The sequence below is a fragment of the Trypanosoma conorhini genome (genome assembly GCF_003719485.1).
Source record: "Trypanosoma conorhini strain 025E chromosome Unknown Tco_14.4_contig_00048, whole genome shotgun sequence".
Taxonomy (NCBI): domain Eukaryota; phylum Euglenozoa; class Kinetoplastea; order Trypanosomatida; family Trypanosomatidae; genus Trypanosoma; species Trypanosoma conorhini.
This window is the reverse complement of record NW_021704136.1, coordinates 395-27,093: the sequence shown is the minus strand read 5'-3', so window position 1 is coordinate 27,093 and position 26,699 is coordinate 395. Positions and strand designations below refer to the sequence as shown.

Genomic DNA, 26,699 nt, shown 5'->3' with positions numbered 1-26,699 from the left:
GTCGTCCTCTGCCTGGAGAGACTGCCAATGCAGCACCACCGCGTCCAACACTCAGGCGGGCGCTGGGCTGCAGCGGCGCCTTCCGGGCGGGTCACCCTTCACACCGCAAGGCAGCCGCCACGCGAAGGTGGCGGCGCCCGCAGCGACTGCCGGCGCATGGCAAGCAAAAATACATCAAGGGCACAGCATGCACATAAACAGTCGTCTGTCAAGCGAAAGCAAATCAAACAAACAAAAAAAACAAGTGGAGAGAAGCAGAGAGGAGGGAAGGCGCAGTCAACAGACGCGCCACCCCGCATGCCCCCGCAGGGAGTGTCCTGCGGCAACCTCGCGGAGGCGCACACACACGCAGAGGGTGAGAGTGAGAGTGAGAGTGAGAGTGAGAGTGAGTGAGAGGGAAAAGAAGACAGACAGACAGACAGACAGCGTCACCGATAAACTGGGAATAAGTGGGACTAGGCCAAAGAGCAAAATAAAAACAATTGAGCGAAGAAGGGAGGGGTGTAGCTGTGGAGAAGAAATCTGTCGTTGCATGCATTGGAGAGTGCGAGCTAGAAAGAGAGAGGGGGGGGGGAGAGAGAGAGAGAGGTGTGGACAAGGTGCCGTGTTGAAGTTAACACCGCCCCGTGCACGGAGAAAACGCTCCCAGAGAGGGCGCAAATCCCACCTCGTCCTCTTCTTCCGCAGCTTCTGTTTTGTTATCCCCACCCGCTCGCACTCCAGCCATCACCGCCTGCGCCCCCCTCAAAAAGAGATGTTTGGGCGTCGGCGGCACGAAAATTCCCAGAAAATATTAATAATAAAAACACACACGAACGATGTAAGCATGCAAGTTGGTAACACCTCAGTATTAGGGAGTATACATATATATAGATATATAGATAGATATGTGTGTGCCTTTGTGTGTGAGGAAGCCCAATTCCTACCGCCAAAGGCCATGGATGAACTGGCCCTTTCTTTTTTTTCTTTTTTGTTTTCCTTTTCGCTTTTCGTTTTTCCCTTTGGTTTACTATCTCCCTCACCCTCCACCCCTCCCTTTCGTTTTCTCCGTTGATCGGGCCTCTTCTCGTCGGCGTGCGAAAAGTGAGACGTGCAGCCCAAGCCGTCTCAGGCGGTGTCTACGCCCGCAGGGCGTACCTCGTGGTTGCGTTGCCTGCACGCGAAGCAAAAGGGAGCGTGGGACGCCAAATACCCGCGAGAGGAGTAGGGGCTTCACACATGAGTCGCCGCAGTCTCCGCCCAACAAGCCCGGTATTTGTGTGTGGCGTGCATGCGTGCGTGCGTGAGGCGAGGCGGGGGGAAAAAGAGGGCAAATGGTGGCTTTCACCGCACGTGTAGACGCGCCCCCCGCCCCCTGGCGATTGCGGCGTGGGCGGCCCCTCAGCGCCAGCGGCGCTCAATCAGAAACAGGCTGCAGTTGTCCAGGCCGATCCCCTCGTCGTTGTCGCAGGGGGCCACGCACTGCGCAAAGACGCCTGCGGCGGAGGTGAGCAGTTGGGCATCCAGCAAGGCCGTCTCTCCGGCGTTTGCGCCGTCGCGCGCCGTGGGCTCCTTGTGCGGCAGCGCCATCGCCATCTCTCTGGCGTGTATGACGGCGTCCATCGCGGACCCCGCCACATCCAAGTCGTTGGGTGTGTTGACGATCGCGTGGTGCACCTGGTGCAGCGTGGCGGTGTCCCACACACCGTCGCAGGCGGCCACGACCCCCAACCGCGCGTTGTCCCCCAAGAACGGCACCGGCATGATGGTGACATCCGGCACCGCAATCACCGCCTGCTCCTTCGGCCCTTTGCCGCCGCACTGCTTGAAGTCGTAGTCGCCCAGTGCCCGCGTGACGGCCAGGAGTCCCTCGATGCGCTCGCCCGAGATGGAGTAGCCGGCTGCCGTGATGCGGGCCGCCTCCACCGGGTCGGTGATGCGGTGCGTGACGCTGATGCGGCGGATGGTGTGGTCGGTGTACACGGCCGCCCCGCTGTCGCCGACGTTTGCGCAGAGAATGAAGTTCGCGGTGATGCCAACGACGCACGCGGTGCAGCCGGTGGTTTGGTAGTCCCCGCGCGCCCCCTCCGGGCTCTGCCGCAGGCCGTCGTCCAGCGAGAGCAGGGCGTCCTCCATGATGCCGGCAAAGTACGCCCGCAGCATCTCCATCTCCTGCCGCGAGACAACCGGGGGGCAGGCGCCGCAAAGCCGCAAGCCGGAAAGGGGCGAAAGCTTATCCGCGCTGCTCCCCCCCAGCCCACCCACGTCTGGTGCGGGGGCCACAGGCGCCCGACTATCAGGCAACCGCTGCACTGCCGCGGCCGCGGCAGACTGCGGCAACGGCACAAGCGGCGGTGACACTCGACCCGCGTTGGTCGCCTCGAGGTGCCGTCGCAGTGCCTCGCTCGTGAAGGTGACATCCCGCACGACGTCGTCCTTGCTGACGCCGGTGTTACGCTCCTCCTCCGAGTGGCCCGCCTGTGGGCTGCAGTCGCTCCCCCGCGTGGCAACCGGCGAGCCCTCGCCGGGAGAGAACAGGGGCGACGAGGACTCAAAGTCCAGCTGAAAGAGCAGCGAACGCGCCTGCACGTCGTCGTGCCGCGCGGACGCCACCGCCTTGCGCAGATGCGACTCAAAGTTGCTGGCGGCAAGCTTCGCCACGGCGTCCCCGCCGTGGCCGTCGAAGACGCAAAATATCGCCATTGGGATTGTCTCGGGTGCCGCGTCCTCCTCCTCCTCCTCCTCCTCCTCGGCGTCTCGTGCTGGCGCCGCGGCCCCCGCCGCATAGGCCTGCAACGGCGAGTCGGGGGAGAGTGCGGGGATGTCAATCACAAACGCGGCCTCCGCGTCTTCTTGGGTGGTGCGCCAGCCCTGCACCTTCGCGCCGAGCGCAACCAGCTTGAACACCGCCTCCCCCACGCGCAGCACGTCGTCCTGCACCAGCGGGTTGCCAGACTCGCGCCGCAGGCGGCGTGCCACGGGCGAACCGCAGCCAAGGCTACCAGTCACAGCAAAGATCGGGCTGGCCCGCTCGAGGCCCCGGGCAAGCGAGACGGCACTGAGCGGGCGCTCGTGCGCGGCGTCCAGCGGCTGGTGCATAGGCGAGACAGCGACCGACAGCGGCACTTGCACAGGCGACACCGCGACTGAAAGCACCGTCGTCGCCTGCAGCTTGGGACTGGCGTTCAGGCTGCAGCACAACGGATCTCGCGGCGGGGACATGTGCAAACTCGAGTGCCGCCTGCAGTGGTGCGGCCGCCTCAGACAAACCTCGTAGCCGACACACGATATATCGCGGACCGCCTCCTCCAGGTAAGTTCCGCGCGTGACGGCCAACTGATCCACCAGCGCGTCATACGCCTCGGTGTACTTCCACGTGAAACAGCGGCACTTCTCACACCAGAAAATGCGGTCAAAGCTTGTCATGATATCGAGCAAATTGAGGAACAGTGTGCATTCCGCCTCACACTCCTTGTAGTGCTGCGTGACGTGTGAGGGGCAGGTGGAGCGCAGGCAATGGAGACAGAGGAAGGCCGCGGGGCGTCGATTGCAGTAGACGCAGTGGTGGTACAGAGCGTGGGCATGGTATCTGCTGTAGTCCCCCCCGCGAATATCTTTTGTGATAAACTGCATACTGCACGTGCAACCCGACTGTTCATCCTCGTCCGCCCCATCGCTGGCGCCCACGCGGGCGGTTTGGCTAATATACTTCCCCACCTCCTCCTTTGGGGATATCAGCATGACACCGTTTTCGGCGTCGAAGCAGAGCCTGGCAGCCACCTTGCAGTCCACCAATGGGTCCTCCTCCGTGGGGCTTGTCGCGTACTCGGGGGAGATGCCGCCAAATGTGAAGACCTCATCGTCGCCATCATGTGGCTCGCCGAGTACGTCTTGTCCACCGCCACGCCCATCTAGACTACCTCGCCCCTCCTCCTTGTCCCTACAGCTAACGGAGTCGCCGTGCCCACACGCACCCGTTAATCGAATACTATTTAACATCAGCTCCATCGGCGTCTGCCCCTCCGGAAGCACCTCATACCGTGGAATAAATACATGCTCCTCCGTTTCCAAAATCCCAACTGTGCCAAACGCCTCTGACGTTTCCTCGTCGTCCGCGTTGGGGCACTCATCGGCGGTACTACCCTCGCCCCGTACCTCACGGTTTGTAGCCTCCTCCGACGCCATGTGGGCCGGTTGGCTGGCGATATGCATGAGTCGCTGCATTCGGTGCCGCTTCGTCATCGAGAAGTAAAGGCTGGAAAAGCTGCTTTGGCGTTTATTTTCCCGCGTTGCGGCACGGGTGGAGGCTGTCTCGAGTGGTTGTTGGCGACCGCTAGACACCTCGGGCGTCCCCGTGGATGAGGCCGATGCTGACGAGCTGGAGCGCTCATCCACGCTTTGCACCGTCCGCAGAAAGCCGTCGAGAGCCGCCTTGCCGGAGTTTGGGCAACTCCCACCCAACAACGGCCGGGTCGGGGAGGAGAGAAACGACTTCGGACGCTTCAGCATCTTCTCGTGGTCGCGGTGCTCCAGCCCGCCCGAGACGCCCACCGTCGCTGCCGAGTACACGTTCTCAGGTGTCCGAGTGCCTGATAGCGCCCCCTCCGTCTTCTCCTGGTCGGACGAATACTCGCGGGATGGATGGACTGTGCAGTCTGGCGTGGACGCTGGCGAGCCTGAGGTCGCGTGACCCCGCATCACTTGCGTTAGCGGGAGGTTCGTTGCGGTGCAGCTGGCCCGGAATGACGACCCAGCCTGGCTGCCGTCCCCACTCTCCGGAGGAGGCACAGTGGCAGCCAACGAGGAAGGTCTTGCGACGCCGCTGCTCACCCCTGCGCAGGCAACAGCCCCCGGCGAGAAACCTGGCCTGCCCGCAAGAAGCCGCGATGCACTCGGCGGGGTGAGAGGGCGCCGCGCACCGCAAGAACTGGCCCGTGAGTTGGAGGTGCTGCTTCGTTTACTCTGCATTTGCCGCATTTTGACACGGCGGGGGGTCAAGGTGCAGTCGAGGGAACTCTTGCTGCGGGAGGAGTCCGTGCGGACGTGCTGCGCCATGCTGACCGCGGCGGGGGGAGGGTTCTGACCAGCGACGGCCGACGCTTCTCCCCGCCGCGGGGATTCCGCGGAGCCGAGTGAGGCTGACAGCCTCCAGGCGTTATCAACGGGTCTTGCGGGGGGAGCCGTGTCCGGTCCCCCGGCGTCGAAGTGTCGTGGCGGCTGCCGCGTCTCGAGGCGGTCTAGTGCTTCTACAGGCCTCGCCAGGGGCGGGCTGCTCAGCTGCCTCGGTGAGAAGCAGCCGGGAACGTTGCCCGCAAACGGCCGTAGCGTCGCCGGGGACCCGCCACTGTGAAACGGGGTCCGCGTAATCCTCCAGAGCTGACGATCCTTGAAGGATAGCGCCTCCACCGGCGTCTTCACGGAACGCGCCGGGGAATACTGCCGCCTGCCGATGCACTTGTCCTGCTGCTCCTGTGGGCAGCGCGGTGGGGAGGGCGGAGACAAAAATCTCGGCAACGTGGGTGTGCAAGTTCTTGCGGCGGGGCTGCCCGCCCTCCCGTCTCCCACCTCCCCCTTCTTCTGCTGGGAGAATTGGCCGCTGCCGGGGAGCGCGGCGCCACCGTCCATTCCCTCCGTACCGCCGGCTGTGGCAAAGCTCACGGTCCCGCGCGGGGCCCGCGCACGCAGCCCGGGAGAACACAGCGGCGCCGTAGGGTTGTGCAGCGCCGGACTCGCAAATACTTTCCCTCTTCGAGAATTGACGCTTTTGCTCCGTCATGCGCTGCCGTTCCTTGAAGGAGCTCGCCCCCAGTTTCTGGGACTGCAGCTCCGTCGCCGTTGACGACGGCCGTGTTGAGGGCTGGAGGGAGAGAGTCGACAACGGTGTCAGCGGCGTCCGCGGCAGCACGACATCCTCCTTCGAGGACGCCAAAAACACCGCACTGTTTTGCCGCGACGACCGCGACGAGGGCACCTCCGGCAGCAGAAACCCCATCCCCACCTGCGGGAGCCCCCCGGGGGTCGAGGAGCCGGCGGCCCAGCCATGGGGGTCGTGCGGCACGGCGACGCCCGCCGTCTCCGACGAGGCTGCGGTGCCCCCGTGCTGCGCATGCAACTGGCTGAAGGAGTGCGACGAGTGCAGGCGGGGCATCGGTGCATCCCCGTCGCTGCTGTCGCTGCTGCCGCGGAAGGAAACACTCCCCGCCGACATCTGCAGCGAGGCCCGCGGCAAATAAGTGGGGCGTGCGGGAAGGCACTACGTGCTTCCGGGCGCCTCCGCCGATGTTTGAACGGCCTCGCAGGGCCTCCAGGCGGGACTCGAGAGGCGGTGTGCCTGCGCCGCCAGTCGCTGACAGACGCACCTCCGCCTTGCCGCCGTCTCCCCCCGGCTCAATCCCCCGGTCGCGTCGAATGGGAGGGGGGACTCGAGGAACCGCCGACGGAGGGGAGTGAAGAGAAGAAACACAAGAAGCGCAAAGTAAGCAATGCAATAAAATATTTTTTTTTTCCTTTTAAAAGACACACACACAAGAGGTGTTCGTCTCCTCCCCCCACGCCCCGCCACTCCCCCTGCGGGCCACCTAACGGAGAGGAGGAAGGCTTGTGTGCTGTCACTCCCTAGTCGGTGTGTGTGTGTGTGTGTGAATGGGTGGGCGGGCTGGGAGCGGGGCCGAATGGGCTTGCGACGACCGGCTTTCGCCCGCCTCACGCCAAATGCCGACAGATGGGCTTCCTACGCGCTTTCCGCAGGCAACAGGAGAGAGCAGGCGGGCGGCAGCAAATGCGGATGGGGCACAAGAAACAAAAGCTGGTGACACGTGCATCCCGGCACACAGGCAGAAAAGCACGGGAAAGGGCTGGGAAGGGTTTTTCGTGACAGGGGCAAGCAGCAGATTCTCACACGCAATATAATAATAAAAAATACGGAAGAAAAAGAAAAAAACACCCGCCACAGTTGGTGACGAGTGTCATGCCTTGAAGCGCATGGGTGAGCCCATCCCGTTGACAATTCAATGCGGCGCGCATGCACACAGCCTCCAAGGACGGGGGGGGAAGCCGCATCGAGGGAGCAGAAAAGAAAAAGAAAAGAAAAAGAATGTTTTTGCGAGTGACAAAAAGCCAAGAAGCAACGCTCCAGGGGGTGGCATGCATGCATGCATGTTTCCTTTTTCTTGTCGCTTTGTCCTCGCCTTGGATTTGCCGCAAAAGACCCGTGATTGCTTTCTGCATGTGTGGGCGTGGACGTGGGAAGAACTCGGTGCCCTCTTGCACACGCACAGCGCCCCACCAGCGCCCGCATGCGTCGTGGTGCGACGGGTGTGCCTGCTACGCGCCGCTCCTGCCGTGTCCCGCGCCTCACGGCGTGTGTGTGGTGCCCGCGCCCCCGCCGGCGCCGCCCTGAAGGTTGTCGTCGCCGTCGTCACGCCTCTCCTCCGCCGCGGTCTGCTGCGCCGGGGCCGCCGCCACGGGCGAGTGGACGTTGAAGTCGTACCCCGCAAAGGCGCGGCTCACCGGGTCGCTCGGGTCGCACGGCTGGTCCAGCTGGGCGATCTTCGTGCTCTCCTGCAAGAAGCGCTTGTCGAAGTAGCGGAGGTCGCTGCGGCTGACGTCCGGCACAAACTCCGGCCGTATCTCGCGACGCAGCAGTTTGTCAAAGTCAAGCCCCTTAAAAAACGGGTGGGCGCGAAACTCAGCCCCGCTCGTCATGCGCTTCAGAGGGTCCTTTTCCAGCAGGCGGCCAAGCAGCGACTTGAGCTCCGGCGAGAACCCCGCGGGGCACACGAGCGGCTTGTGCAGGATCATCTCGTACATCGTCGCCACGTTGGTGGAGTAGAAGGGCGGCAGACCGTTCACCATTTCGTAGAGGAAGGCGCCGAGGCTCCACCAGTCCACGGCGGTGGTGTGGCCGGACTTCCGCACGAGCTCGGGCGCCATGTACTCCGGGGTGCCGCAGAAGGTGTGGGTGCGGGCGTCGTCGGCGATCTCGCGCTTCGCGAGACCAAAGTCCGTCAGCACCACGTGCCCCTCGCGGTCCAGCACGAGGTTCTCCGGCTTCAGGTCACGGTAGAGGACGCTCTTGCTGTGGATGTAGTCCACCGCCATGCCGATCTCCGCCGTGTAGAAGCGGGCCCGCGCCTCCCCGAAGCGCTTGTTGCGCTGCAGGTGGAAAAACAGCTCCCCGCCGCAGAGGAACTCGAGGACGAGGATGAGGTGCCGCTTCGTCTGGAAGGCGTAGTAGAGCCTCACCACAAACGGGTGCGAGATCTCGCTGAGGATCAGTTTCTCGGCATTCGTGTGGGACACCAGCTTGTGCTGCACCACCTGCTGCTTGTCGAGGATCTTCATCGCGTAAATCTTGCCCGTTGCCTTGTGCCGCACCCGCATCACGCGCCCGAAGCTGCCCAGCCCAATCACCGTCAGCAGCTCAAAGTCCCGCATGGAGACATTCACGTTTTTGTCCGCGCCGGCGCCGGCGTACAGCACCTGCTCCGTCGAGTCCAAGTCATCCTCAAAATCCTCGTCCCCGCGCCGCTGGTGCGCCTGCCGCACCTGCTCCCTGATGGCCTCCACCCACTGCGCCTTCGCTGCCTGACTGGGGGCGGAAAGCACGTAGCCGCGCGGCAGTTGTGGGCCGACGACGCAGAAGGCGTTCGGGTGAATTGCCACGTCCATCACCTTCGCCCCGACGATGTCAATCTGCCCCGTGAGTGCCGACATGGGCGGCTGGGCACCGCAGCCGCTGCCGTTATTGTTGTTGGGGCTCCCATTGCCGCTCTCGTGGCCGCGGGCGGCGCCGCTGCTTCCGCTGCTGTCACTCGCTGGTCGTTGGCCCCGCTGGGCGTCGCTGGCGAGGGGCTTGGACGTCAACCCCGCCGCAGCCGCCGCCTCTCCGCCGCTGGCCTTGCCGTAGAGCAGCACCGTCCCGCGCAGCTCGAAGTACCGCATGTGCAGCTTCTCCCCGAAGAAGGCGGAGCGCTGGCCCAACTTCAGCAGCCAGCCCGACATGGCCACCGGCACCACCGGCACCGCGCAGCGGTGGCAGACGCGCTGCTTCTCCGTCAGCGACCACCCGGCGAAGATCGTCCTGAACGTCAGGCACTTTGCGCAGGTCAGGTAGCCGCAGCGACGGCAGTGGTGCCGGGTGAAGCGCGCCACCGCCGCCCCGCACACGTCGCAGGCCTGCGATGCATCGTCCGGCTGCCACAGCTTCCCACCGCAGCCCTTCGTGGGGCAGTCCCAGCGCTTGGGCGGCAGGTTCCTCCGCGGGGCGGGGAACGTCGCGCCGCACTTGAGGCACTTTGGCGGAAACACCCGCCGCAGCACCTCGCCGTTCTTTTCTGCGGCCTCTGCTGCCGCCGCCGCCGTCGTCGGGGAGCCGCCGTTGGAGCTACTCCCCTTCACGCCACTCGCCGGGTGCATGTGCGTGTGCGAGTGTGCGCGGATCCCACGGGGCAGTTACCCACGCGCCGCCGCTGCCTACTTCGTCTGCTTTAATTGTTTTGTTTGATTGTCTGCTCCGCTCCTGCTGCGGCGGCTGCTGCCCCACGTGGCCGCGGGGCGGCGCGAAGATGCCACGACGCCCGCAAGGAGAGAGAGCGCGCGCGCAGGCAAAATGCGTTAGACGCACACACACACACGCCGCCGCGTATGACCCTCAAAACTCCTTTATTTTTTTTTCTTCCTTCCCGCCGCGCTGGCGAGACGCCGGCAAAACGATGAGGGACCACCTGCGGCCCGCACGAGAGAAGAGGGGGAGGCGGGGGAAAAAAAAAAACAAAGACGCATGCGCACGTGAAGCGGCCCCGGCAGGGGGGGGCGTGTGTCGGCGCCACGGCGGCCGCCGCGAAGTTGAACGCGTGCGAGCGTCCGCGACAGCGAGGTCAAACCCAGAGACCAAAAAAAAGAAGAAAAGAAAAAACCGTCACACCCATCGTGTCGAAAAAACAAAAACAAAAAGAAATGAGGCGAAGAGCGAAGGCGCAGGTCAACCACGCCCCGGCCGGGAGAGTTGGCCGCTCAGCCTGCCGGCCTGTGCGCTTCTGTGCGCGCGCGCGTGTGTGTGAGTGCCGCGCCGCTGCGGTGGCACACGAGAAGCCGGCAGGCAGGCAGGCGTCACGCATTCCTCGTCTTTATTTTCCCTCTTTTTTCTTTCGTCCGCGCCGTGCCGCCCGCGGGGGGGCGGGGAGGGGAGGGGGAAGAAGGCACGCCGACACGCCCACCCCCCGCCGCCGCCGCCGCCGCAGCGCGGCCCCGAGCAGAAAACAAGTCACGTGAGAAGAACCCAAAAAAGACGACACGAAAAAAAAAGAGATGTCAAAAGAACCGATCAGACGAAAAGAAGACAAAAAGAAAAACACGGAAAAGACAAGAAGGACTCGAGTGGCGAGCAGCATATAACTGCGCGTGTGGGTGTGTGTTTTTTTTCCCTCCCCCGCCCCGCCCCGCCCCGTTGCCTCGCAAGGGCCCAACGGAGAGGGGCCTCCCACTCACGCACGCACGCGCAGATGCGGGGGCGTCCGTTTTCGCCACACGCACCCCTCGCCCGCGGCACGCAACCGACGCGGCAAACCCACCCGCCCGGCCGGCCGGCCACGCGCAGGCAAAGCGAGAGAGTGCGCGCGCGAGGTATAACAACGACGGCGAGTAGGCCACCACCCCCAGCACGTATCTACATGTGCGCATAAATATACGCGTGCTCCGAGGAGGTGAAGGGCCAAAACGAATTATTTTTTTTTAAAGCAAATACATCAACAAAAAAAACACACAAAGAAGAAATGGGCGTGGAATACGAAGGGAGGGTCGCATGAATGTCCCCCGCCTTCACCCACACTGCCTGTCGTTTACATGGTCGGTGGCAGCGGTGCCGGGTACTGTACATACTGGCACGGGGCGGCACAGCACAGCAAGAACGTGGATGTCTGTAAGGCCGTGCCTCTCCGTGCGTGTCTGTCTGTGTGTGCCGCCACACTGCGAGGGGGGGGTTGAAGGAGAGAGGGGGAATCAAGACAAAAACAAAAAAAAATCGAAGTAAAATGGTACTTCCACCCACACATGCATAAGGGAAAGAGAAAGGAGAGGGCAGGGGAGTGGCGGGCGTGTGTGGTGCGTTTGGCCCATCGAGGAGCGGCGGCGCGCGGCCGCAGCAGAAGACGAAGACGACGATGGAGCATGCGCCCACACACGGCGATGAGTGCTGAACTCTCAGCAAAAATGAAAGACAATCCCCAAAGGAGGAAATTTAAAAAAAAAAAAGGGCGCCCACATCGAAGGGGGAGAGAAGTGCACCACGGCCAGCTTAACCAATGCAGACACGTAAGCCAGCGAAAAGGAGGGAGGCGGCGAAGCTCCCACAAGTATGCCTCATCCCCATCGCTGCCTCCCTGCCTCTGACGGCACCACCACGCCGCGCAGCACACGCCGTGGCGTCCTTTGACGTTGGTGTTGCTGTTGTTTCCGCATGCGCCTCTCGCTGAGCCGCCCGCACGTGAGACGTGTGTTGCCAGGGGGGGGAGGCACGCGGGCACATCCTCCGCCCAACGCCTCCCCTCCCGAAAGGAAAAACAAGCCAGGGCAGAGACACAAATCACATAAGCCAAGGAGAAAGTCAAACAACAACGAACAGAAAAGAAAAAACGGCGAAAAGGGTCGCTGATAAAAAAGGCACGCCGAAGAAAACAACACCAATAACACAAAAAAAAACTGTGAACTGGTATGAAAGTAAGATAAGGGAGGTGAAACGGGTCTCCTGTGATGTAACAGGCCTCACTCATCCCCTCTTATCAACCCTCTCATATCGCCCCATCGCGCACTCTCTCTCTCTCTCTTGCATTGTATGCAAACATATATATATATATAGTGTAGAACAGTTATATATGTTTTCGTAGCTGGGCACTCGCAGTCATCCACGCTTGTTTACACACACATACATATATATATATATATATACATGTATGTCGGTATATGTATATGAATATGTGTATTTGTATATATACATGTGTATGTGTATGTATAACTTTACACATCGCCTCTGTGTGCCACTGGCGTGTACGCAGTCACCCACCACACACACACACAAACACAGAGAGACGCAGATGCACACAGGGTTGGCACGTAAGATGTGGTCCGCAGCCGCGCCTGTGCAGGCTGGGAGCCTAAGCGTGTGTGTGTGTGTGTGTGTGCGTGGGCGCGGTTGAGGAGAGTAGACAAAAGGTAAGAAACACACGTATAAAAAGGCTACTTTCCTCCCTTTTCAAGAAGGCAAAGGCGTAAGAAGAATTTTGTTAAGAAGAAAAAAAGAAGCTGTAAATTTACCCTCTACACCGCACATGTCTTTCTGTTGTTTTTTTGTTTTTGTTTTTGCTTGCCACATTTCAATCTCGGCTCGCTCCCCTCCACTCACACCCCGCCCTTTTTTCTCTCTCTCTCTCTTCCTCCGTGTGTTGGGGGGAGGGGGCGTCCGTGCAGTCAGCGACTTGAAGAAGAAGGAAAAAAAAAATTCAGTGGCACGCCACAACCGCAACGACGGCGGCAAGTCGCGGCCACCGCAAATTAAAACGCACACACGAGAGAGAGCGCGCGCGCGGGAAAGAGGCACCGCGAGAAGGAGGGAAGGGAGTGGGGGTGGGGGTGGGAGGTGGGGGGCAACCCACAGAAACTTCAGAAGTATTCTTCTTCACACGCGCATACACGTACACATTACAAATACGCTTCTCTGTTGGGGAGGGGAGGGGGGGCATCGGGCACATGTCGTTGACGCCTCCTCCGCTTTAGGGAAGAAGCGTAGCCGATGCGGCACTGCGGCGCCCCGGCTCCATTCACAGTGCCCCACTGCGCGCGCCTCTCTCTCTCTCTCACACACACACATGTATATATATAAAGATAAGGCAGGGGGGTAAAGGGAGAGGAGGTGTTGTACATGCGCAATGGCGGTCTGCTTCGCTCTCGCAGCCTCCTTCACGCTGAATGTGTTCGCCTCAATACATTCTTTTTTTTCTTTTTTGTTTGTTCCCGCCCCGTTCTTTTTCTTTTTTGTTTGTGTGTGTTGTCTTTGCTTCCTCCCCCGTTCCTTCACCGTCGCGTGCGTGTGTTTTTTCTTTTTCTCTCCCGTGTTTGTTGTTGTTTTGCTTTTTGTTTTTCTCCCCCTCCCACGTTTTTGTGGTCTCGTTCCCGTCTGCGGCCCGCGCCGGCTGCTGGCGGCGCCCAGCGCCCGCCACTCGTGCAGCGCAGCGCAGCGCAGCGCGTGCCCCACCGCACCGCCGGGCCGGGCGTTGGCGACGGAGACGCGGGGGCGCACGTCAAATGGCAGACAAAACACACAAAACACGCAGAAAAAAAAAAGGAAGCCAAAGACGTAACAAAACAAAAAAAAGAGCAACTGGGGCGTTGTTAGTGCATTTATATAAATGTATGCGTGCATACGTGGGCTTGCGGCCAGACAATAGGAGGGAGTGAGGGGGAGGGGAGGGGAGGGAGCAACCAAAACCAAAACAAGAAAAAAAGCGCACAAAGTAAAGAAAGAGGGATAGATGTAGACATATATATAGACATATATATATAGAGGGAGAGGGAGAGGGAGGGAGGGTTATATATTTATACAAATGTATATAACGATATATATAAAGAAATGGATGTAGGCATATATATATATATATATATTTACATACATACATTTTATTTTATTTTATTTACATGTGCATACTTTGCTGGCTGCGTCCATGCGCCTACACGTGGCTCGCTCCTCCTTCCTTTCCCTCACAGCGTGTGTGTAGGGGGGGCATGAGCGTTGCCGCATGGGAAGGGAAGGGAGAGACGCCGGCTCGTTCCCTTTGACCTACGCTGAGGTACGCGTTATTTATTTACTTTAGTTCCCCCTCCCGCTCCTCTCCCGCTCGGAATGACTTTTTTGTCGCGCCCCCGGAAGGCGACGCAAATGGCAGGCAGCAGCAACCAAGACAAGAGACGAAAAACTAAAAACAAAAACAAAAACAAAACGCTGGGAGAGGAATAGGGAGAAACGTGTGAAAGGAGGAGGAGGAGGAGGAGTTAAAGCGTTTAGTCCCCCTTTCTTTGCCTGCACGCCGTGCGGTTGCTGCTGCTTTTTGCTGGTGTTGCTTCTTTTGCTCCCCCTCTTCCGCCCCCCTCCCGCCAGGGGGTGGGGGAGGCGAGGGCGGCACGGCAGCCTACAGAGACATTACATTATTACTTCTGCCCGTGTGTGCCGCCCCGCGTCTCCCCCTCGGCGCGCTCCCGCCGCCCTGCCGCGTATAATTTTATTCCCACAAATGCCACCAGGTGCCAGTCAACGCATGGGAAAATGGGGGGAAATGTGAGGGCGGGGCACGCAAACGAGGAAAGCATAAAAAGAAAAAAAAATGCGTCGTAAACTGCCGGGGAATTGAACCGTGGGTAGTAACCATAATAACAGTAAGGACCGGCTTAAATGTCTGCGTGCATCACACATCGTCCCCCCCCCCACACACACACACACACGCCCCCAGCAGACACACACAGAGGCACGCATGCACGTCAAGTCGCTTGCATGCACACACACACACACACCCGCACAAGGGAGGTCATAAAACCCGAAAACAGAAAACTAAAACAAAAAACTAAAACAAAAAACGGGGGCGAAAATAATGGGTGAGGGAGAGACAGAGAAATATGGGGGAAGCCGGGCGCGTGTGCATGTCCCTGCCTCTGCGTAGATCCAGGTAAATATATATATATATTTATATACAGATATATGTATACATATGTATGTATATATAAAGCCAAAATGTGTAGAGATAACACAAAGGATAGCGAAAGATAACTCCTGCCGCCACCCCGTTCTTGTTTCTTCTTGCCTTGTTTTTTTTTTGATTTTCTTTCTGCGTCTAAGTGCGCCTAGCTAACACCAAAGTTGGCAAGAAATTCCCACACCTCGTCATTCTCTGCGAATGCGATCGGCTCACTGGTGTAGGGCGCAGACTCCTGCTCATCCACGGCGTTGGTGCACCCAATGGAGGGAAAGTTGCGACAGAACATGGGCGTGGGCAGGCTACACCCCTCCCCGCACTCCTCCCTCGCTGCCTCCGGGTCCAGGGAAAACGCGGACATGGTCAACTCGTCCCCCGGCTCCCCCTCAAGACCCTCCTCCTGCTTCATCGCCACGTGTTGCAGCAGCTGCTCCAGAGACTTGCGGGTGTGAGCCGAGGGCTCGGCTGGCTGCTGGGTGGCAGACTTCTCCTCTGTGGCCGTTAGCGGCGCAGCATCAACGCGGGGGGCTGGAGCCGTCACTGCCTCCCTGTTCTCAGTGTTGGGCACACGCTGCACGGAGACGGCTTGATGGGCCTTCTTCCCCTGAAGAACACCAACGCGAAAGACAACCTTGTCCCCGATGGAGAGCGCACGGAAGCCCTGCATTTGGATGTAGGACTGGTGCAGAAAAATGTCCCCAATCGTCACTGGCGTGCGCACGACATGCGCCTGCAGCTCCATGTGGGCGTCATTCCTCGCATCCAACTTCTTCGGCTGCGTGGCACCTGCCGCCGCCGCAATGGCCGCCGTTGGCGAGGGCGGCGTGTTCGTTCTGGCTGTGATGGATGTCTGCTGCTGCGCGGGCAGGGGCGGGGGAGAGATGACCTTGAGGTGGTGCGTGGCCGTGAGAAACCCAAAGCCGCGCATGGGGTTGTAGCGCTTCACCACCCCCTCGTACCACTCGCCAAGCTCGTACCTGGTGCCGTTCTCCTGCGATGGGCCATGCGGCGCGGCGGGAGGTGCGTGTGGCGGCAGCGCCATGATGTTGGCGGACGGTGCTGCCAGCTGCGGGCTCTGCGCCGGGGAGGGCTGCAGGACGAAGTAGACGGGCGGCGTCCCCATTGAGGAAGCAGGGGAGCTTGTGGGCGACTGCATGCTGAGCCCCCAGCCGCTGCCCGACACCTGGCCGGGCGAGGTCTCGCAGCTGCCCAGGTTGCTGCCGCTCTGCCGCCAGGAGCCGCGCCCGCCGCCCTGCTCGCCGCGGTGGCCCGCGCCGTTGCAACTCTGCGCGAAGGAGGGCGGGGTGGGGGGGTAGACGTGCTGCTGCTGCTGCTGCTGCTGCGCCTCCGCGGGCGGGTACCCCATCGGCGCGGGGACGAGCCGCTGGTTCGACAGGCCAAACGCGATAAACTGGGGGCCGCCGAGGTCGCACGTTGTCGCCCACGAGCCGGGTTGAAGAAACATGGCCGCCGCGTGGAGTTCTCAAGGCGCTGGGCGCGAAAGCAGAAGTATATATATTTATATATCTGCTTGTTTTGCCTCCTGCTTTCTTTCCTTCCTTCGCTTTACGTTGTGTTCGCTGTCTCCTGCCGTGGGGTCTGTGGGGTGCGTGTGCCGGCGCAGATAAGTGAAATCACTGGCGCGGCGCCAACAGACACACACGCAGAAAAGACAAAAAGACAAAAAGACAAAAAGAAAGTGGTGAGGGGGAAGTCGAGGCCGCATGTGCGGAGTTCCTGGCGCCTGCGCCCCGCGTCCGCCACGTGTGCCGTGGGCCAACCCGCCCCCCTTTTCGGCCCCCGCATTTGCCCTCCACGCCGCCCAAGAAAAAGAAGAAAAAAAATAGTGATCCCAATGAAATAAATAAATTCGTTTCTTCTGTTGGACCGGGGGCCCACACGCCCGCCGATGCACGCACGCAGGTGCAGAATAAACGCTCTCTGCCTTGTGGTCCTCCCACAGTCGTTCATGACACGAAGGAGTCGACGATCTCCTTCCCGCAGCCGCCGCAACGCAGCCGCGCCTCGCTCTGCTGGTTCAGGGCGGAGTGAAACTCCTGCTGCGCCACCTGCTGCGCCGCGTCCGCCGCCTCTACGTCGGCGCAGAGTTGTTTGAGGCGTGTCTTCAGCCGCTCCACCTCCCCGCGCCGCAGCGTCAGGGCGTCGGTGGAGTGGCGCGTAAACGCCTCCCGCGCCTCCCGCTGCTGCAGAAGTTGCTGCTCCAGGCACGCCGACGAGCTCACGGCGTCGTCGCCGCAGGCTGTGCCAGGCGCCACCGCCGCCGCCTCGTCCCTTGCGCCCTGCACATGCCCCTGCAGCGACGTCTCTGTCCTCGGTGCGTGCTGCTCCCCTGTGTACTCGTGCAACTGCTGCTGCAGCGCCTGCACGGCGCCCTGCAGAGCCGCCACCTCCTCCGCCTTGCGGGCCGCCTGCGCCTCCAGCGAGGTCAGACTGTTCTGCGGCTGCCACCACTGCAGCAGCTCGGCGTGCACAGCCACGGAGTTGGCGAGGTACTGCCGCTGCAGCTGCTCCAGAGACTTCTTCTGGGCACGGCTCTCGGCCTCTGTCTCCTGCCGCGGCCGCCGAACCGCCTCAACGTGCTGCTGCTGCGCCTCCGCTTCCTCCTTCTGCCGCTCCACGTGAGAGCGGACCCGCATGATCTCCCGCCGTAGTGCCTCCAGGCGCTGCTGCTGTTGGCTGCGGATCGCATCGCGTCTGGCGCCGTTACTCTCCTGCTGCTGGCGCACTGTCTGTGTGAGTTGGGCGAGGCGCAACTCCTCCTGCTGGAGTGCCTGCTGCGCCCGCTGTAGTGCATCGTGGAAGCTCTGCAAGGCATCCGTGGCGGTGTGGTCCAATGCCCCCAGCATCGCCGAAGCACGCATGCACAGAAGCAAATGTGTGTGTGTGTGTATGTGTGTGTGTCACAATGTATGCACTGCGCTCCCTTTCTCTCCCTGTCTGTCCGCCGGTGTATTTGTCAGCTGCTCCGCCTGAGCTTGCCGCCCTGCCGCCTTTTGCGGGGCGTGCCGGAAGACACGTAGAGACGGAGCGCATGGCAAGCAGAAACGCGGGCGAAACAGCGTGAAAGAGAAAGCAAAGCCATACCCACAAGCACACATACACGCATGCGTGTCGCGCCGCGTGTTTGCACGCAGTGGGGGTGGGGGTGGGAAGAGGGGGGAAAAGAGTCGTCGAGAGGGCGCAACGAAGAGAGGCGCCGGGCGGCGCACTGCCACCCACCCGCCCACACCCACTCGGCCCTGTCGTCCCCTCACACAAACTCCATCGTGCAGCCCCGCGAGTTCACCTCGAACGCAGGGAAGAGCGCCCGCGTGAGGCTGACACGCGCAAAGGCGACGCCGCAGTCGACGCCGTCCCGTCGAAAGCGTATCGTCTGCGTCACGGTGTCAAGGGAGCAGCTGACCTCCTCGCCGACGCGCACGGCAGCGGCGGACGCGGCAGGGGCGCCAGCGTCACCGCCGCCCCTGCTGCCTGGCAGCCCTTCCGCAACGGTCACGGGGGCGGCGCGCTGAAACGCAGGGTACGGCATGTCCACTATTCCCTGCGCCGGGCAAAACAACGTGCCGCGGCCCAGGTGCAGGTAGTAGCAGTTCTCGTGCCGCAATGAGTTGCGCGCCGAGCCAAACCCCTCCAGCTGCAGGTAGCGGTCGGCAAAGCCCATCAGCAGGCCATCGCAGTACATCCCCGCCCGTATGGTGTACTCAAAGCACGGCGGGACGCCGGGGGGCTGCGCGGCGAGGAAGCTGCGGTGGTCCAGGGCGCCCAGCGCGGAGCTCGTCATGTTGTCCACCACACCCGGCAGCAGCAGGCGCTGCAGTCGTGTGCCGTTATTTGACACCTGCAGGCGCCCGCCCAGGAAACCAAATGTATGCCGCGGGGTTGCCCCACCGCCGCTTCCATTCGTGCAGAGTCGGCGCGTGGCATTCATGTCAGCTGCTGCCGCCGCTGCCGCTGCTTCAGTGTGTGCGTCAACTAGTGGCTGTGGCGGCCGCGGCGGCGGCGATGCGGCGGCAGTGACGTTATCGTCCTTCACCAGCACTGCGTCAACGGCAGCGGTGCCAAAGAGATGCCTCGCGCAGGGCGACTCCCCGCGCTGCAGGGGCGTCAGCAACGCGCCCAGCCGCTCCTCCACGGCCTCCGCCAGTGGCTCAACGAGAGGGTCGTAGAGAAGGACGTCCGCAGCGGCCACACGCCGGCGTCCCGGCACGGCCGCCTCCTGCATCTCTTGTAGCAGCAGACGCAGCGTCTGTTGCTGCCTCTGCAGGCGCGTTGCGGGTTCGTTGTCGTTCGCGTGACTCCCCGCGGCGCTGGCGGCTCGCGCGGGGGCCGACTCCGCCGCCCGCAGGACATCTTCCAACAGCGTCACGGCCTCCATCAGCTTCACGACGCACTTCGCGGCGAGAAGGCGGTTTCCCGCGCTGGAGTCTTTGTCCGCAAGCGGCGAGGCGGAGCTCAGGCGCTGCTCTGGCTCTTCCTCGGCTCGCCGCCGCCTCCGAAGGGCGTGGTCCCTGGCGGAGAGCATCGCCTCCACCGCAGACTCCACCGCCGCCGCCAGCGCCCGCAGCCGCGCGTCCGGCGACGCGTCGACGCGCCCTGCGGAGAAGTCCCGGCGGGGTTGTTGCGCCGCCTCGGGCTGCAGCCAACTGCCCCGCGCCAGCGGCTGTTCGCCCACGGCCGTGTTGGCCCGCTGCAGCTGGTGCGTTGTTTCACGCAGCGCGGCCTCGAGTCGCTCGCAACGCACGTTCTCCTCGGCTCGCTCCTGCTGCTGCTCCGCCAGCCGCGCAGCCATCGTCGTGATCGCGGCCTCCGCCTTGCGCAGCAGCCGCTCCGCCTCACCGTTGCGCAGCACCTCCGCCTGCAGATCTCGTCTGCGCTCCGCCAGCTCTGCGGCGTCCGCCTCACGGCTTCTCCGCACTTCGTCGAGGTCCACGTGCAGCCGCCGTATCTCCTGCCGCTGCGCCTCCGACGCCGCCTCCACCGCGGCCCGTTCTGTCGCCCGCTCCTGCAGCAACGCGTCGTGGCTGCGGCGCAGCGTGGCAAGGTCCTCCTGCAACTGCCGCAGAGACGCGGCGGCGGCGGACTCGTTCGCGGCGACGAGCGCCTCGAAGCGCGCCCCTTGATCCATCCGCGACTGTGCCGCCTCGTCGCGGCAGCGCCGCAGCTCTTCACGAAGCGCCTCCGCCGCCTCCTGTGCCTCCCGCCGCTGCACCGCCAGTGCATCCGCGCGGCGGCAGTCCTCCTCTGCCGCGCGTGCGGCCGCCTGCAGCTGCCGCTCGCTCTCGCCCGTCGTGCGCTGCAACTGCTGCAGCAATGCATTCGCCTCTCGCAACGCCCTCTCCTTTTCCTCGTTGGACCGCCGCACCTCCGCCAACTCGCGCTGCAGCTCCTGCAGCCAGCTGGACGCCGCCGTTTCGGCTTGCCGGACGGCTGCAACCTCCTGCTCCAGCTCCTCTATGCGCTGCTGCTGCCGCTGACGCTCTGAGCTGTGTCGCCGCTGCAGCGCCGCGTTGGCGTCCGTCAGACGCTGCACGTCCGCCGAGAGCACCTCCACCTGCTGTTCACGCAGTTGCAGCCCCTCCACGGCGTCCGTGTTGGCGGCCCTCACCCCGTCGTAGGCCCGCTGCAGACGCTGCAGCTCCTCCGCCGCCTCCCGCGCGCGACCCGCGGCGAGACGCGCGTGCTCCTCCGCCTCCGCCCGCCGCAGCGCCTCCGCCCGCAGCTGCCGCTGGGCCTCGCGCTCCTGCTGCCGCAGCGCCTCCGCCTCCTCCATCCGCCGCCGCGCCTCCGCCTCGCGCTCGTGCCGCTTCTGCGCCTCTTCGGCCCTCCGCCGCTCCGCGGCCGCCTGCGCTTGACGCTCGAGCTCCTCCTGCCGCACGCCGCGCGTTGCCGCCCGCACCACCTCGCCCTCGTAGAACTTCTCCAGGTGAGAGCCGCCCGGGCCGCGGGCCTCCGACGTCGGCGGCGGGCCCTGCGCGAGGTCGCAGACGGCGCCCGGGGCAGGCGGGGAGTCGGTGGGTGACGGCGGACAGCTGCTCTGCTCCCGGCCGTCGCGCGTGGGAACGCTGAGGCTCCGCAGCGACGCCGGCCGCTCCTCGGGTCGAAGCAGCTTGACCCGCTCCCGCCACGCCTGCACGCGCAAGTTTTTCCAGGACTCTAACTGCTGCAAACAAATGCGGCTGCGCCGCGCCGCCTCCTCCTCTGTGCAGATGCGACGAACGACCGACCGGCTCCGTGCGCCGGCGCCGGTGGGTGAGGCGCCCCGCCGATAATCCCCCACATCGTGGGGCGTGCCTGCAGGAGCGGTGTCCGGCGGCGTGGCGCCGAGCGCGGCACGCGGGGCAGGCACTGAGTCACTGACCGCCGCACCCACACCCGCCCCGATGCCTCCTTCACCCCCACCACCACCGCGACGCGAAGTCATTGTTGGAGAATCTACGGATGCAGGCATCACCTTTTTCATTGCCGCTGCTGCTGCTGTTGCCCGTACGCTGCGGTAATGGAGTTATCTATGTGGCCGTATACACACAGCCAGGGAGAGATGCGTCCCTGTTAACAACTATTATTATTATTACTATACTTTTCTATGTGTGTGGGTGAGGAGGTCCCTCGCTGGGCCTCCTGCCGCTCCAGACGTCAGGCGAGAGTACCAGTGGGGAGAAGTGTTGGAGGCAGAACACAAAGTGGAGGGAAGGGCACGCGAGAGAGACAACAGAGGGAGGGAGAGAGATATATCAAGGAAAGGAAGCAAGTAAACCACACACAAGTACACGCATACTCAGAGGGATAGAAAGAGGGAGAAGGGAGCGTACAGAGACAGGAAATTGGCAAGGGTTGAACTGTAATCACAACCGCAAGCGTAGAGGCGTGGTGGCGGCGGCGGCAGCAGCCGTCTTGGCCGTCGTCGTACGAGCCATTCACAGTGGGAGTTGCTGGCCACTGTTTTCCGTATCACGCACATTTGAAGTTGTTTCCTTTTTGCTCCCCCCATTTTTTCACTTTGTTTCTTGAAGTTTCTTTTCTTTTCGTTTCTTTTCTTTTTTGCTTTGTGCTTGCTCTTCTTCATACCTCGTTTTCTTTGGGGGGACTTCACCCGCAGCAGGTGGCGGCCGTCATATCCCCGCACACATCGGCAGCGGCCGTGGGAGTGTAGAGAAGAATAATAATAATAATAAAAAGGGGGTCCAGGAAGGAGGGCGCGCGGCGGCACATCGAAGCAAACACAGACACACACACGCAGCATAGACGCACGCACGCACCCCTCCCCCCCCCCCATGCGGGGTCTCCTGCAACTTTGCCGCCTGCAGCTCCGCCCGCTTTGTTGCTGTTCTTGTCGCTTCCGCGGCCTCGGTGCACCATTTCCCTTCGCATTGAAGCCTCACGAGCTGCCTCGTGCCGCCCCGCGCGTCCTCCTTCCTGCTCGCGTGGTTGCTGGACGGGGGGCAATTGCATGCGCCTTCGCGGGCACAACTCCCACGGCTTCCTCGAGGGAAAGAGGAGGAAGAAGAAGACGGTCGTTCCTTTTTTGTTTTGTTTTATTTCGATGTTGTTGTTTTATTTTTGGCTCCTGACGTTGCCTCGTATTTGGCGGTTGGTTGCGGGCGCTTCACATCGGCAGCTCCCCGCGCGCTTCGGCCGGCGGTGAGGCGCGGTGCCGCGTCAGCCGCCGCGGCGCCGGAAGGCCTCCGGAGCGTTGGGGTCGTCGTCCAGTTTGGTGCCCACGGAGAGGCGCGCTACGGAGTGCCCCTGCGCGTCGACGGCGGGGCGGTCAATGTACACGCACTGCTTCGGCGGCTGCTGGCTGGTGAGCCCCTCGCGAATGCAGGCGGGGATGCTCATGACGGTGCGGCAGCGGGGGCACATGGCGAGGCTCGTGTTCTGCGGCAGGATGAGGATGCAGCGGCAGCAGACGCACGTCACGCTGAACTGCTGCACGGGGGTGATGGTGGTGCACATCGGGCAGCGGACGGAGGGGGCGCCGATGGGGTACGCCAGCGTCACCTGGCAGCCCTGGCAGACGATTTGCCCGGTGGACTGCGGCTGGTGCGGCATACTGCTGCGTGCGTGCGCGTGTGGGCCGCGGGGGCGCGCCTTCCTGCGCTCTCGCTCTCCCGAAGGCGCGGCGCCGAGGACGGCAAGAGGCGGACTCTTCTCCCTGCCACCGCGTGCCCTGTGCGCCGGCTACGCGGGTGGCTGTGGTGGCTGCGGGTGCGTGTTCCGCCGCCGCCGCTCCAACAACACAAAAAAAAAAGAGGACTCAAATATATAAATAGAGGCGGCGATGCAAAAGCCTCCGCGCCTTTTCTGTCTGGGCTTCCGACGTTTCCCCCGCCCCGCTGCTCGTCGTTCGCGACTGCGCTCCAGAGACACGCACACCGCAGGAGCGGCGGAGGGAGACGGTCAGAGAGGGAGAGGGAGAGGGAGAGGGAGAGTAGGAAAAGAGAAAGAGAAAGAGAAAGAAGGGGGCGCATTGAGGGCCACGCGGCAGCACATACATACATCCATACATATAAATACATACATGCAAAGATATGTATATACATATCTGCGGGCAAGCAGCGCTGCGGCGATGCACTGGGCCCAGCAGTGGGGCGATGCGGTTGATGTAGGAGACACACGGCGCACAAACGCTGCAGCACTTGGCGACACATGCAGAGAGACCGAGAGAAAAAGCGAGAGACAAAAAAAAAGAGGGAGAGAGGAAGAGAGAGACAGGCAGACACAAACGTGAAGTTCCCAGGCAAATGCATGCACGGGCATACCCGTGCAAATAAACATGGAGAGGCAGGAACCTCCGGTGCCTTTCCTTCTTTCTCTCCATCTCTCTCTCTCTCGTTCTCTCTTGCTGTGTCTCGCTCTCGTTCCCCTTCGGGCGTTTATCAAACAAGCAAACAAACTAAAACGAAGAGAAGAAAGGGGACGATTAGAATAAGTATTTACTTGTGTGTGTGTGTGTGTGTGTGTGAGTGCCGTCTGCGTGTAAGTGCTCCTCGTGGGGGCCTTCACACACATCCTTCTTTTTGCCTCTCTTCGGTTTATCCCTCCGCTTCTTTTGCCTTCAGTATTCCCCCTTCCGCTTCCTCTCCCGCCCCCGCTTTCCTGTTCTCTCGCGCTCTCCACTCGCCATCGCGGGCAAGCGTAAAACAAACAACACAAAAAAACAACAACAACAATCAAAAACAAAAAACAAAACAAACAAAACAAAAACAAATGGCTTTTTAATACACTTCTTTTTTAACGCTCACGCTTCTGCCCTCATCAAATGTTAACGTCCGCCTGTGTGTTTGGCGGCGTGGTCCCCGACGTGGAGAGCGCCGCGGCCGCGCAGTCGTGCGGGTTGCCCGCCTCCTCCCCCTCGCTCGCCTCCTCCGCCTCCTCCCCCTCCATCGCCCGCAGCTCCCCAAGCACCTTCTCGAGGCGTCGCTGGTGCCCAATGAAGCGGGGGGTGACGCCAATGAAGTGGCGGACGCCGTCGTGCTCCACGCGGCGAATGACGTAGCGGTCCACGCGCACCGGTGCACCGTGGACGGGGTCCCGCACCCAGTGCTCGTCGGTCTCGAGGGCGTCGCGCGTCTGGATGGAGATCCCCTTGATCCAGGAAAGGAGCACCTCCTCCACGTTCGTCTGCCGGTACGCGACGGCGTCGTACTGCTGCGCCTCCGACGCGCTGCTGCGCCGCCGCCTGTCGCTGTGCGCCGCCACCGCGGGTTCACGCTCGTAGGCGACGTGCACCCAAAAGGCCCCCGCCGGCGCTTCCCCGTAATCCTGCAGGAGGACGTTGCTGGCGTGGTTGCTGGTGTAGTTCGGCGGCGCGGCTGACTGCCCGGGCGAGGTGGGTGAGCCGACGGCGGAGAGGGCGCCCGGGGGGTTGTTAAACGCGGGAGGCGGCTGCGACTTCTCAAACTGTGGGGCGGCGGCCGCGACGGGGCTCACGACAGTGGAGGGTCTCCGCTGCTGTCGGCGGTCGGCAATCTCGCGCGGGGTGCTGCAGCGCAGCACGTCGCCCTGGTAGAGCCCCACGGAAGGCATGTCCTGCCCCACAATAAATACATCGTTTTGCTGCACCGGCGCCGGCACAGGCATGCCGCCGCGCAGGAGGCCACGGTAGTTCCACGAGCGCGGCAGGGGGAGGACGTTGCTGGCCACCGTCAGCGTGAGCTGCTGCGCCAGGATGAGGCACCCGCGACGCGCGTACGCCGCACTGGCCCAAACACACAACCGGCCATCCTCGACCCAAATGCGAAAGCGATTCCGGCGGCAGGCGAGAAGCAGCGCCGACCTAGCAGCCGCCTGCTGCTGCTGCTGCTGCTGCTGCGGCTTTGGTGGGTTCGTCTGGGGGAGGAGCGGGTTTTCGTTGGCGGCGTCGGTCGCCCATGCCGGGGTGCGCACGTGCGACATGTTCGTCATGGAGGGATGCTTCAGGGGCGTCGTCTGCACGCTCACGCCAGACATCATGAGGATCGGCAGCTGGCCATCCACGTTTGTGTTTTGGCTTGGGTGGCTCCGCAGCCACTTCGTCTCCGCCGCTTCTGTGAAGAGCTGTCGTGACGACGTCCCACTCGGTATGTCCTCCTCAAAGAGAAACGCATCCGAGTCGTTCTTCCCCGCTGCCGCGTCGCCCAACTCCCCGCCGTCGGCGCTAGAGAGCGAGTTGCAGCTGCCGCCGCCGGCAACGCCGCCGCCGTGCGATCCAGCGCCGTCCGCGCGCGTGCCGGCTCGCGGGGTGCCGGCGTCGAGCAGCGACTGGAGTCGCACCCGCATCTCTCGCACAAACTGCAGCATGGGAATGTTGGAGATGGGCGTGCGGAGGATGAACGGCACCATGGGGATAAACGGGGCCCGGAAGCGCGCCTCCATGCACTGGCGCACGTACATGTGCACCGCCAGCATCACGACGTTGCCGAGAATTTGATCGCCCACGTCCTTGTCCACAAACATGGTGGCCTTCAGCAGGTGCTGCTCGACGCTCTCCCCGTTGACGGTGGCGGGGATGGTTGTGGGGAAGAGGCCGAACATGCCGAGCACCTTCACCGTGGACCCGAGAAACTCCACCCCCTCCTCGGTGTGCGGCCGCTGGGCGTCGTAGCGTGAGACAATGGCGCACGGCACCGGGCGAAGGTAAAAGGCGGCCGGCGAGGTCACATGGGTGCCGTGGCTGTTGCGATGCGTGTGCTGCCCTTTCCCCTGCATGTAATTTACGGCATCCCTGTAGCCGGCCACGTAGGCGCCTGCTCCCGCCCCAAAGTACTCCTCGTGCATGCTGCCAGGAGCTTGCCGCGTGTGTCCCATCCGCTGCTGCTGCGGCTTTCGCTGCCGCTGCTGCTGCCGCAGCTGATCCATGTATCGCTGCCGCACCTCCTCGTCCGACTCGCACATGCAGTACTCTGTCTCCCGCACCAGGCGGTGGTAGAGGCCCTCGATACTGTCGCTGAAGGAGCTCTCAAAGGCGCCGTCCTTGTTTGGCCCCTCCGGGTCCTGCAGGTCCAGGCCGTAGGCGTGGGCGATTGTCTGGCAGTAGTAGTCCGACTCCCAGTCCGCGCTCGCGGGACGGACAGCCCGGTAGTAGTACTTCGCCGTGCGGTGGTGCCGCGCCTGAAAGAGGCGCTCAAAGAGCGGGCAGTGCTCGTCCGGGAAGAACTCGGCGGTCAGGGGAATGAGCACCACCTCATTCCGCCGGTTACGTCCATGGCGGTGGCTGTACAGGCCCCGCCGCTGCGTCTCCCTACTCGGCAACGCACCCATCTCTCCTCCCCGCGCGTCTCGCCTCGCCTCGCTGCAGGCTCGTTGCCTGTTTTATTTCAACTCTTGTTGTTGTTGTTTTAGAATAAAATTATATATATGTAATCTCTTACGCCGCCTGTCGCGTTATTTGTCGATCGCCTCTTTATTTCTGCTGTGCAGTCGCGCGTATGTGTGCGTGTGTGTGTGTGTGCGCGCACTGCTTTTACGTACGTCTCTGCGCCCGTG

General features: G+C 62.4%; 8 protein-coding genes across 8 annotated transcripts, besides 38 other annotated features; 1 reads left to right on the top strand and 7 right to left on the bottom strand.

Annotated features, from left to right (window-relative positions):
• Window positions 1-355: 355 nt before the first annotated feature.
• Window positions 356-390: a microsatellite.
• An 11-nt stretch (window positions 391-401) lies between these two features.
• Window positions 402-426: a microsatellite.
• A 114-nt stretch (window positions 427-540) lies between these two features.
• Window positions 541-588: a microsatellite.
• A 270-nt stretch (window positions 589-858) lies between these two features.
• Window positions 859-889: a microsatellite.
• A 64-nt stretch (window positions 890-953) lies between these two features.
• Window positions 954-1,008: a sequence feature (A-rich).
• Window positions 1,009-1,257: 249 nt separating this feature from the next.
• Window positions 1,258-1,285: a microsatellite.
• Window positions 1,286-1,380: 95 nt separating this feature from the next.
• Window positions 1,381-5,604, bottom strand: Tco025E_01464 (putative protein phosphatase 2C; the record flags this gene model as incomplete). The annotated part of the gene is made up of 1 exon (XM_029368402.1): window positions 1,381-5,604. One exon carries the CDS (start codon window positions 5,602-5,604, stop codon window positions 1,381-1,383), a length of 4,224 nt encoding a protein of 1,407 aa, XP_029231454.1.
• A 149-nt stretch (window positions 5,605-5,753) lies between these two features.
• On the top strand, window positions 5,754-6,212 carry Tco025E_01463 (uncharacterized protein; the record flags this gene model as incomplete). Its single annotated transcript, XM_029368401.1, has 1 exon — window positions 5,754-6,212. One exon carries the CDS (start codon window positions 5,754-5,756, stop codon window positions 6,210-6,212), a length of 459 nt encoding a protein of 152 aa, XP_029231453.1.
• Window positions 6,213-6,601: 389 nt separating this feature from the next.
• Window positions 6,602-6,628: a microsatellite.
• Window positions 6,629-6,639: a microsatellite.
• A 693-nt stretch (window positions 6,640-7,332) lies between these two features.
• Window positions 7,333-9,396, bottom strand: Tco025E_01462 (rac serine-threonine kinase; the record flags this gene model as incomplete). The annotated part of the gene is made up of 1 exon (XM_029368400.1): window positions 7,333-9,396. One exon carries the CDS (start codon window positions 9,394-9,396, stop codon window positions 7,333-7,335), a length of 2,064 nt encoding a protein of 687 aa, XP_029231452.1.
• Window positions 9,397-9,488: 92 nt separating this feature from the next.
• Window positions 9,489-9,518: a microsatellite.
• Window positions 9,519-10,181: 663 nt separating this feature from the next.
• Window positions 10,182-10,230: a microsatellite.
• A 1,661-nt stretch (window positions 10,231-11,891) lies between these two features.
• Window positions 11,892-11,925: a microsatellite.
• Window positions 11,904-11,988: a microsatellite.
• A 42-nt stretch (window positions 11,989-12,030) lies between these two features.
• Window positions 12,031-12,077: a microsatellite.
• Window positions 12,078-12,134: 57 nt separating this feature from the next.
• Window positions 12,135-12,159: a microsatellite.
• A 148-nt stretch (window positions 12,160-12,307) lies between these two features.
• Window positions 12,308-12,339: a microsatellite.
• Window positions 12,340-13,064: 725 nt separating this feature from the next.
• Window positions 13,065-13,112: a sequence feature (A-rich).
• Window positions 13,113-13,417: 305 nt separating this feature from the next.
• Window positions 13,418-13,449: a microsatellite.
• A 110-nt stretch (window positions 13,450-13,559) lies between these two features.
• Window positions 13,560-13,667: a microsatellite.
• Window positions 13,668-13,921: 254 nt separating this feature from the next.
• Window positions 13,922-13,967: a microsatellite.
• Window positions 13,968-13,999: 32 nt separating this feature from the next.
• Window positions 14,000-14,019: a microsatellite.
• Window positions 14,020-14,057: 38 nt separating this feature from the next.
• Window positions 14,058-14,098: a microsatellite.
• A 351-nt stretch (window positions 14,099-14,449) lies between these two features.
• Window positions 14,450-14,542: a microsatellite.
• A 19-nt stretch (window positions 14,543-14,561) lies between these two features.
• Window positions 14,562-14,597: a microsatellite.
• A 91-nt stretch (window positions 14,598-14,688) lies between these two features.
• Window positions 14,689-14,744: a microsatellite.
• Window positions 14,745-14,862: 118 nt separating this feature from the next.
• Tco025E_01461 (uncharacterized protein) lies at window positions 14,863-16,179 on the bottom strand (the record flags this gene model as incomplete). The annotated part of the gene is made up of 1 exon (XM_029368399.1): window positions 14,863-16,179. One exon carries the CDS (start codon window positions 16,177-16,179, stop codon window positions 14,863-14,865), a length of 1,317 nt encoding a protein of 438 aa, XP_029231451.1.
• A 502-nt stretch (window positions 16,180-16,681) lies between these two features.
• Tco025E_01460 (uncharacterized protein) lies at window positions 16,682-17,596 on the bottom strand (the record flags this gene model as incomplete). Its single annotated transcript, XM_029368398.1, has 1 exon — window positions 16,682-17,596. The coding sequence occupies one exon, from the start codon at window positions 17,594-17,596 to the stop codon at window positions 16,682-16,684; it is 915 nt and encodes a 304-aa protein (XP_029231450.1).
• A 13-nt stretch (window positions 17,597-17,609) lies between these two features.
• Window positions 17,610-17,636: a microsatellite.
• A 349-nt stretch (window positions 17,637-17,985) lies between these two features.
• Window positions 17,986-21,195, bottom strand: Tco025E_01459 (uncharacterized protein; the record flags this gene model as incomplete). The annotated part of the gene is made up of 1 exon (XM_029368397.1): window positions 17,986-21,195. One exon carries the CDS (start codon window positions 21,193-21,195, stop codon window positions 17,986-17,988), a length of 3,210 nt encoding a protein of 1,069 aa, XP_029231449.1.
• A 238-nt stretch (window positions 21,196-21,433) lies between these two features.
• Window positions 21,434-21,462: a microsatellite.
• A 262-nt stretch (window positions 21,463-21,724) lies between these two features.
• Window positions 21,725-21,812: a sequence feature (GA-rich).
• A 75-nt stretch (window positions 21,813-21,887) lies between these two features.
• Window positions 21,888-21,910: a microsatellite.
• Window positions 21,911-21,949: 39 nt separating this feature from the next.
• Window positions 21,950-21,991: a microsatellite.
• A 263-nt stretch (window positions 21,992-22,254) lies between these two features.
• Window positions 22,255-22,295: a sequence feature (A-rich).
• A 96-nt stretch (window positions 22,296-22,391) lies between these two features.
• Tco025E_01458 (zinc-finger protein Lsd1) lies at window positions 22,392-22,784 on the bottom strand (the record flags this gene model as incomplete). Its single annotated transcript, XM_029368396.1, has 1 exon — window positions 22,392-22,784. One exon carries the CDS (start codon window positions 22,782-22,784, stop codon window positions 22,392-22,394), a length of 393 nt encoding a protein of 130 aa, XP_029231448.1.
• A 351-nt stretch (window positions 22,785-23,135) lies between these two features.
• Window positions 23,136-23,164: a microsatellite.
• A 57-nt stretch (window positions 23,165-23,221) lies between these two features.
• Window positions 23,222-23,276: a microsatellite.
• A 109-nt stretch (window positions 23,277-23,385) lies between these two features.
• Window positions 23,386-23,447: a microsatellite.
• An 86-nt stretch (window positions 23,448-23,533) lies between these two features.
• Window positions 23,534-23,602: a sequence feature (GA-rich).
• Window positions 23,603-23,673: 71 nt separating this feature from the next.
• Window positions 23,674-23,713: a microsatellite.
• Window positions 23,714-23,797: 84 nt separating this feature from the next.
• Window positions 23,798-23,828: a sequence feature (G-rich).
• Window positions 23,829-23,990: 162 nt separating this feature from the next.
• Window positions 23,991-26,474, bottom strand: Tco025E_01457 (uncharacterized protein; the record flags this gene model as incomplete). Its single annotated transcript, XM_029368395.1, has 1 exon — window positions 23,991-26,474. The coding sequence occupies one exon, from the start codon at window positions 26,472-26,474 to the stop codon at window positions 23,991-23,993; it is 2,484 nt and encodes an 827-aa protein (XP_029231447.1).
• Window positions 26,475-26,506: a microsatellite.
• Window positions 26,507-26,639: 133 nt separating this feature from the next.
• Window positions 26,640-26,664: a microsatellite.
• Window positions 26,665-26,699: the final 35 nt, after the last annotated feature.